Source organism: Triticum urartu, chromosome 1 (assembly GCF_003073215.2).
Source record: "Triticum urartu cultivar G1812 chromosome 1, Tu2.1, whole genome shotgun sequence".
NCBI classification, from domain to species: Eukaryota; Viridiplantae; Streptophyta; class Magnoliopsida; order Poales; family Poaceae; genus Triticum; species Triticum urartu.
The window spans coordinates 576715070-576724212 of record NC_053022.1 but is presented as its reverse complement, the minus strand read 5'-3'; the positions used below and the strand labels follow the sequence as shown (position 1 = coordinate 576724212).

The following is a 9143-nucleotide window of genomic DNA, read 5'->3' as shown; positions in this document are numbered from 1 at the left end:
GTGCCATCGCCGCCGTGGCGCGAGGCTTTGCACGCGCTCCGCGGCCTCAAGCCGGCGAACCTGCTCGTCCGTGGCCGCCGCCAACGGAGCGACCCGAACCGCGCGCACTTGGACAGGCCGCCTACGCCGGCATCAGGATGCACTGGTCCACCAGCTTCTGCGTACCGGCCTTCCCTGGCGCCGTCGTGGAGGTGGACTCGATCGATCGCTGCTGGTGTTCAAGGGGAAGGTGGTGGTGCTGCGGGTGCAGGCGTCCAGGACGTGCCGATCATTGTCGTAATGTACTAATGTAGACACTGTATAGAACCATGCTCGTGTGTAGTAGGCTGCATCTGTTGCAGCTGGTAGTCAACAGTCGGGCTGCTACGTGTGTGTGTGTGCTGAGTATTCCTCGGCACGGCTACAGGCGTACATGTGTGTAACACTGTAACTGCACACAAAAGAGAAGGAGCCAGCCAGAGCAAACATTTCGTCGAACACCTGGAGAGCATAGTGAGAATCCACCAAAACAGTAAGCCCAAGAACTCGGCATGCTCAGTTTTCGAGCTGCTGTCTGTACATACTGGACTTGGACTGCACGCCGTTTCTGCTGCTTGTGCTTGCACACACGGCCGGCGGATCCTGATGCTACTGGGCAATGCCCTCTATTCCTGGGGAGCCGACCAACTGCAGTCTCTACTTATCATTCCCAAGACTTGTCTCTTTCAGAACAGAGCTCGCTCGGCCTCTGAGCTTACCATGGTCACCACCACACCGCATGCATGCATGCTATTTTTCGTCCACTATGCCAAAAGACACAAGCAAACTGATGCAGTGCGCACCGCACAGGTCTTCTCCTTAGGCTCCGACAGAAACCGCCGCCGTGGCATCGCCGTCATTGACAACCCCCCTCAGTTCGTCTTCCTTCCGGCCTGCGTCGTCCTCCTCTCAACCTCGGCGACCGTCCCCACATTGCCTGCCAGCTCGGTTTTGGAGCCTAGTGAGATCCACCGAAACAGAGCCCAGGAACTTGGCATGCTCGGTTTTGGAGCTGCTGGCTGTACTGGACGCCGTCTCTGCTGCTTCTGCTTTATTATTAGTTTCAGATAACGGATGCTTTATTACCTACCCCATACCACATGTGTGTGTATATAGTACTGTATGTATGTACTATTCCTACATATCAGACTTCAGTGACAAAGGCGTTCGAAACAACAAACGACGATACCATGTTGACTAAATCGGGGTAACTCACAGCAGCAGCAACGATACCATCTTCCGCTGAGAGCTCCATCTCAAGAAATCAAAAGCAGAGAAGGAAACTGCCAGGTAAAATCTGCACATCCATGGAGTTTCCTTCATTGAATCATCCCCAATTTGGCATAATAAATGAATTAATGCGGGGTCCTTCATTGTGCAACACATGGAGCCAAGAACCAGCACAAGGGAAACTTGACAGACATCAGCATAATAATAATAATAATAATAATAATACACCTAAAGAGAACTGAATATGTTGCACACTGAATAAAAGTAATGATTACTACTGCTAATAGTCCAACAGCGTCCCAGCTGCAGCATACTGTATCTAGCAGTGATTTTTCTCACACTGAATGAATCGTACTGAATTCTCTCATCCTGGATACAACAACTACTGCTACTAATCAAAATTAAACTGAAAATCACAGTGCACAGACAAACATCACAAACCACAGCAAGCCAAGCGGTAAGAGCTGGCAAACCGGGTAGCAGAAGCCGGAGAAGCAGTTTGTTTGGCATTGGCATTGGCATTCCAACCAAAGCTAGCCAAGCCTTGCCATGCCATGGTTGATGCCAGCCCACACCCACAACATCAATTTTGTACCAAATATGAGTAAGGTGACAAAATAACATCCCACCGGCCAACACATCTCCAATTTCATATCATCAAGGTCCCAACCAACATCTTGAACATTTCAGATTCACGTCCGTTTCTACCTACACTCACCAACACGGATCAAGCAACATCCCCAAAATGCCAGTTTCAGACTGAACGCCAAGACATAAAACTGGATACACCACCACCACCTACCTCACACCCGCTCTTACCCCTCCTAAGCTGACACAATGTTAGGCATGGCCATCTCCAGCTCCGCTGACGTGGCAAACGTAAGCCCGCCCCACACGGCCACTAGGAGCATGAACACGCAGTTTACGACGCACCCCTTTAGCACCACCTTCGCGAAATCAACTTCGGTGAGCTCCTTGTGGACGGCCTTCACCTCGTTCCTCGTGGACACTCCCTCGGCCCTCACCAATTCCTTAAGCGAACCAAGCTCAAATTTGACTTCCACAGTGTGCTCCAAGGACTGAAGTTGGACCTGCATGACCCCTTCCCCTACGATCTTTTTGATCTCAACAATCGAAACCTATAAGAAGAAAAAACAGCGACATGCATGCTGTCAACAATTGTCACCAACAATTGAAACCTAGTGACATGACAGAATATAAACCTTTGCTGCTACACTACAACTATATATAGAATAAACAAGGCAAGTAATCACTGATGTTCTTCTTGGTAAGGACAGTAGCATGCTTTTTCTTTATCCCAACTATTAAAACCTAGAAACAAATATCAACAATTATGCACAAACGAACTCACCAACAATTGAAAACTACTCCCTCCGTTTCTAAATATTTGTCTTTCTAGAGATTTCAACAAGTGACTACATACGGAGCAAAATGAGTGAATCTACACTCCAAAATATGTCTACATACATCCGTATGTGGTAGTCCATTTGAAATCTCTAAAAAGACAAATATTTAGGAACGGAGGGAGTAGAAAACAGCGACATATCAGAATAAACCTTTGCTGCTATACTACAACTACAGAACAGCGACAATACAAGTAACCACTAATGTTCTTCTTTCAGCATAAACGGTTCAGTTCAGGCGAGTAGCATGTTATTTTTTTTTAAAATCTCAACTATTGAAACCTAGTTAGAAGTAAACATTTGCTGCTACGCTACCAACTACAGAATAAACGGTTCAGTTAAGGCGAGTAGCATGCTTTGCTAAGTTGCCTGGGACAGTGCCCAATCTGCCGTGTAGGAGAACCACTAAAGCACCATCCATAGACCACCGAGGAAATGCTCAAGCCAGTCAACTTACATCATGACTAAGGTAGGACTTGAGATCCTCCAGTCTGTCTGATTGAAGAGCCCTCATGAAACGCCTGAAAAAACGTCACACAGAACATAAAAATCTGACCGACTCCTTAGTTGAGAATTTGTAAAGCTTACCTGACAACATTTACTGCAATGTCTGGGTCGTCAGCACAAAAAGAGACCTTGTACATGCTCATGTCTGTTAACCCTATCACCGGGACCAGTCTGCCCGACACCTCAAGATGGACCTGTCGAACAAGCCATCAGAGATTTGATACGCAGTGGAAGACTGCAGGAGAAGGATGCATGACGAAGGATTTAGAACAAACCTTTTTGAAGTTCTGTGGTTTCTGGACAATCAGTGCGGGAACATTGCTGCTCAAGGTCCTTATCAGCCCCTGCAACAATTGGCCAGAAATGCATAAGGTCTTGCATAACATACGCACACATATTGGCTGGAAAAACCACGATGCAGCCTGGAGTAAGTTGATTAAAATTGACTAACCGAGGCATAACAATCGGCAACATATAGAGACATGCATAAATACATTGATAAACCCTTGCACCAACAGCTAGAATACCCAAACGAGCCCCCCTACGCCAAATTTGCAATCCATGAAATTATTCAAACAATCACAAGACCAAGACAGGAGACACAAAATCATATGAAGAGCTGTAAATAGCTGCTGCACCAGGAACACAAGAACAGAGGCAGGTTATATTAGGATCACACAGCAATGCATCCCAGTTACTACATTTCACAGCATGAAGATGTGTGCATCATCAATAAAATTGAAGAAACATGTGAAAACACCACAAAGTAGTAGAAGCGTTGTCATTGTAAAGTAAAACCAGTACTGAACAATGTAGCATATACACCAATAAGTAGCAAGCAAGCTTGAGCTGATATTTCTACCAAGGCTAGGAAATTCCATAAGCAAACAAAGTTAAGCACTTGAGCTGTCCATACGGCCAACTTGGCAGCTTGCAACAATAGCCTCCAATTTAACCCATTCATCACGGCCTGAACACGCACACAAAAAAAAAAATCGCATCCCATCATCACCAGGCAAAGGCATACGAAAACGCCACGGACAGATCGGAACGAATCGAAACGATGTCGGCAGCGCTAGCAATGTAGCCCAGGTCCATGGCCGTCATCGGGAGCACGAATCTAAAATTAGGGTTAGGGTTAACGACGGGGAGCACGAATCCGACGATCCTACGCCTGATCGGGACGAAGCCTGCGTGAAGAGGGGAGGGGGGGGGACTGGGTGCCTCACCTTGGAGTGCAGGAGGCGAGAAGGCGCGGGCTGCTGCGCCGCCGCCGCCGCGGCCAGCGCTGGACGGAAGGCGCGGCCGCCGAGGCGCTTGCAGGCGGTGCGGAACGCCGCGGACGCCATGGGATCGGCCGCCGAGATGGTTCGTCGAGCGCTTCCCCCTTTTGGTTCTGCCGGCGGTAGGAGAGAGCGAGAGCGAGAGGAGAGTAGGAGACGATGGATGGATGCCGCACGCAGACGCCGCGGAGCCGCCTATTATTACAGGTACCCTACCGGGCCTCTGCGATGGGCCTTACTATGGGCCGCCTCGGCTTTAAGGTTTTCCCATTCTTACTCTCCCCTCATTATTCCTAAAAAAAATTCATAAAAAAAAAACCTCTCCCCTCATTTATATACATTATAACTGAGCACTTTTCTTGTCCTCTCCGGCCATCAGCATTGGCAGCAGTTCGATCATTGGTTCTGGGCATTTTCAATCATCTGATTAACTCTGAATCACACTTAGGCTTGCTTCGTTCGCTGCTAACTAGCGCTAGCTTTGATGGGCCGCTCCTCTGGTAACAATTTTGGGGGTCTATCGTTAAGTTGGACTGGGCCGCTACTCCTTCTCGTGATTAGCCCACCCAATGGCCGAAACAACGCATCGGTTCATCAGGATGGCTAAACGAACAAATCCAATCGCCTCCCTCTCCCTGACCTCTCGTCTCTCTCTCTCTCACTACAGGAATCAGCTTCTTTGCCGTCTGCCATGGCGGACGGCAAAAGCCTTTGCCGTCAGCCGTGGACCGAAAACAGGCCCGACAAAGAAAGGACCGGCAAACGGCATTTTTGTCGTCCGTTTTTTGCAGCGGACGGCAAAGGCTTCTTTGCTGTCAGTGGCGGACGACAAAGAAGGTAGACGGTAAATAAGTGGATGTTGGTCCGTCAGGTGCCTAACGGCAGTCTTTGCCGTTCGCCTCCTGACGTCAGCAGACACGTCATGCCTTTGCCGTCGGCCACGGTAGGCAAAGCCTCTGCGCCTTTGCCCTCTGCCACTGTAGGCAAAGCCTTTGCTGTCTGCGGTGGACGGCAAACAGGCCAAATGGGTCAGCTCCCAGGTTGCACAGTTTGCTGCCACCTGGCTTCTTTGCCGTCTGTGGCAGACGGCAAAGAGGCTGCATTGCCTCCTTTTGTTCAGTTTTTTGTTATATCCAACCATTTTCACAACAAATATATTATATTTCACAACAAACATATTTATATATTCCACAGCAAATATATGAGGTATCAAACACATAGATGGCAAGTTCCACATGCATGTGAGATATCCAATACATACCAAGTTCATCATACATAGTTCATACATATTACAAGTTCCATAGCAAATTACACATTGTTACAAAATGAAAACAGAAAGGCGCCGGATTGTTAACGGACGCCTGCAGTGCTGCATAGGAGCTCCCTCCTAAAAAAGGTGTCCCGGCAGAGGATCGAACCAGCGACCTCCCTGTCGAGCAACTTTTGATCTGTGAACTACCATCTTTTTCCTCTATTTCTTATCTATTCTTACCTCTTTTCCTTTTTATCTTTTTCCCTTTTTCCTTTTTGTTTTTTTTTCCTTTTTTTTTTCTTCCTAGTTTGATGTTTTTGCTTGAAATTTGTGAACTTTTTCTTAAAAATCGACAATTTTTTTCAAATTCGATGAACTCTTTTAAAATCCGATGAACTTTTTTCAAATCTGATGAACTCTTTTCCAAATTTGATGAACTTTTTTCAAATTCGATGAACTCTTTTTCAAATTCGATGAACCTTTTTCAAATTCGATGAACTCTTTTCCAAATTTGATTAACTTTTTTCAAATTTGATGAACTTTTTTCAAATCCGATGAACTTTTTTCCAAATCCGATTAACTTTTCTTGAAAAATTATTAACTTTTTTTCAATTTCGATGAACATTTTTCAAATTCGATGAACTATTTTCAAGTTTGATGAAAATTAAATGAAAATCCATTAACTTTTTTTTCAATTTTGATGAACATTTTTCAAAACCAACAAAAGTTTTTTCAAATTTGATGAACCTTTTTTGAAAACCAGTGAACTTTTTCCAGGTTTGTGTAATTTTCTTCCAAAATGAAGAACAATTTTCAAAATCCATGAACTATTTCAATGAAATAGAATAGCATGACGACATTATTTATTACGCCTTTGCCGCTGTTAACCACCTGCATGATAGGTCTAGTGGCTAGTGGACCCGTACCTGAACTGGAAGGTTGTGTGTTCGAAACCTGGAGATATCTTTTTCTGATTTTTTTATAGGAGCTCCCGGTATTTACCGCTGAAGGCCCGAAGCCATGGAATACTTGGACGCTAGGTGAGTGCGGCGTTGCAGAGGCCGGGCTCCACCTGATGATGGCGCCCACCTGATGATGGTACTGTGAAAATCACAACGGATGGAGCGCTGAATTTTGCTGAGGGACGGGGCGGTGCAGGTGGTGTCGCACGATCTTCTTCGGCTTTTCTAGGCTCATGGTGCAAGCCATATAGGGGGATTTCTGATCCCTTGATCATGGAAGCTTTCTCTCTGTGAGATGGAATTTTATTCGCCACCCTTCGAGGACTCTCGCATGTGATCATGGAAGTTGACTGCATGGAGTTAGGGACACTCTGGAACACTCGTCACAATTCTTGCTCAATTGTGGCTCCGATTCTATTAGAAATAGGAGAGCTTAGTAATCACTTTACTTCTTTTGTTATTCAGCATATTAATAGGTCAGCAAACTTACCGACGCATCTTTGTGCTAAGCATGCTTGCATTTTGAATATGACCGACTGTTGGCTTGATGTAACCCCTAGCTTCCTAGTGACCAGCCTTATGGCTGACTGTCCTAGGAATGCTTTAATATGAATAAAAGCTCTCTGATTGCCCGCAAAAAAAAAAAGAGGCCGGGCTTCATTGAGCCAGTTTTGCCAAAAAATATTTAATACTTAAAAGTTTCAGAAAATATCAATTTTTTAATACAAATACATATGCATGTTCGTCGAGTAGGTAAAAAGTTTCATCATGTAATTCAATTATTTGCATGCTACACAAAAAAGAGAAATATCTGGCCTAAAAAAACAAATATAAAGCCAATTTTAATCTGTGTATTTATCATATTTGTATACACTACATGAGAACAGATATGTTCATGAAATTTTATACGCGTATAATACTAATACACATGTATGTATATAATTTTGTTCAGATTTTTTCAATATGTGGAAATAGTATTTTTTGCTTAAAAAAAATAAAGAGCTATGTGGAGCTCGGTCTCTGCATTGCTTTTTCGGACGCCAGGCCCGCTATCCAGCGCTCAACCTCCTTTTTCCTTCGTTCACCTAGAGAGACAGGGGTAACGAGAAAAGGGGGCCAGGCCGTTCGCCGCCTCCACCCGCCGATCCCTCGCCGCCCCGCCGTCGTCCGTCGCCGCCATCCTCCACTGGCCGTCATCGACGCACCTCCCATGGCCGCGGTTTGATTCGGTCGTCAGTGGCTCCATCCCCACTGCAGCGTCTCCTCTCCTCTCCACCCCCATCTTGCCCTATCCCCTGTCATCCCTTTCATCCTCCTCTTAGATGGGGTACATCGCCTTGATCTCCTCCACGGTCGCCTGAAGCAACTCCCTCACAAACCCTAGCCACCACTGTCTCCAACGATGGCGGATGCCGGCGAGCAGCGTGGAAGCCGCTGGTGCTGTACGGAGACTGACGACGCGTGACACACGACGGCCATGTAGGTTTAGCCAAAACACCTCACAATGCGCCTCTTCTGTTCTTTTTCCCCATCTAAATTTGATTTCTTGATTTTGATTCAGACACTTAAGGGTTGTTGGTGCAGGCAATGGATACGAAGTACCAAGCCAGTTGATATGAACTTGCGATTTTCATGTTATTAGTAAGTAGTGCAAATTAAAAGGTGATACAGGCCTTCCGTGTGACACCGCACATAAAAAATGATTACAATCGTGAAAAATAAGATCAGAGTGTACATCTACAATTTTTTTATGTGAATTGAATAAATACAACCTATAGCGTTAAATGAATTATTCATAATTTTCTGATGGGGTATTTATCATTGGATTCACTGCAGGTCCTCTACTACTATCTCTCAAGCTGGAGGTGATTGCAAATTTCTGCATGAGCCTCAGATTCCTTCATATTGCACTAATTATATAATCAGCAAATGGATTCATGATGAGGTAACCCGCATGGTCAATTTGCTTAAGAAAGAGAAAATCATTCAATTATATGAATTCAGCAAATCTTTTCTATTATGATTAAATCTGAGTAGTCTATCAGGTAGCAACATCCTCTGCTTCATGTTTTAATCATAAAGCTTGAGCTGTCCAAACTCGAAAAGTTCGGTGTGGTGTCAATATAAGTGTGTGTGTGTGTGTGTGTAAATTTGGACAGGAAATACAAAAATCTGATTGCGGATAGACTGTATATGGAAATGATGCTGTAAATCTGCTTATAATAATTTTCTGATACACAGATTTGTTCAGACGGGCTCATTTTTTCAGTCAAAAGTTGCTTCCCCATTTCGTTGCAGAAATTTTGGATTGCATAATAATAACCTTCAGAATAGTAATTTCCACTATAGAGTCTTCTCATGATGATTTCAGGTTAATTATTAATAACTGCTATTTGGTCATTTCATAGAATGCTTCTGCTATCAATCATATTGTCAGTCGGATTGATTCACTCATTTTTAGGCAATA

At 44.9% G+C, this 9143-nt stretch overlaps 1 protein-coding gene and 1 long non-coding RNA gene across 2 annotated transcripts; one reads left to right on the top strand and one right to left on the bottom strand.

Annotated features, from left to right (window-relative positions):
• Positions 1–1871: 1871 nt before the first annotated feature.
• On the bottom strand, positions 1872–4654 carry LOC125532177. Its single transcript, XM_048696331.1, has 5 exons — positions 4409–4654; positions 3455–3523; positions 3261–3373; positions 3130–3193; positions 1872–2387 (listed from the first exon to the last, which is right to left on the bottom strand). Exons 1-5 carry the CDS (start codon positions 4526–4528, stop codon positions 2073–2075), a joined length of 681 nt encoding a protein of 226 aa, XP_048552288.1. The 5' UTR covers positions 4529–4654; the 3' UTR covers positions 1872–2072.
• Positions 4655–7747: 3093 nt separating this feature from the next.
• On the top strand, positions 7748–9143 carry LOC125540475. The gene is made up of 3 exons (XR_007297327.1): positions 7748–8155; positions 8238–8317; positions 8513–9143. It is a non-coding gene; the product is annotated as an uncharacterized LOC125540475 (long non-coding RNA).

Coding starts and splice junctions, on each gene's coding strand:
- LOC125532177 (XM_048696331.1), bottom strand. CDS start 4,528: ATGGCGTCCGCGGCGTTCCGCACCGCCTGCAAGCGCCTCGGCGGCCGC. Junction 3,374..3,454: donor AACCACAGAACTTCAAAAAG/GTTTGTTCTAAA, acceptor CTTGTTCGACAG/GTCCATCTTGAGGTGTCGGG. Junction 2,388..3,129: donor AGTCCTACCTTAGTCATGAT/GTAAGTTGACTG, acceptor TTCTTCTTATAG/GTTTCGATTGTTGAGATCAA.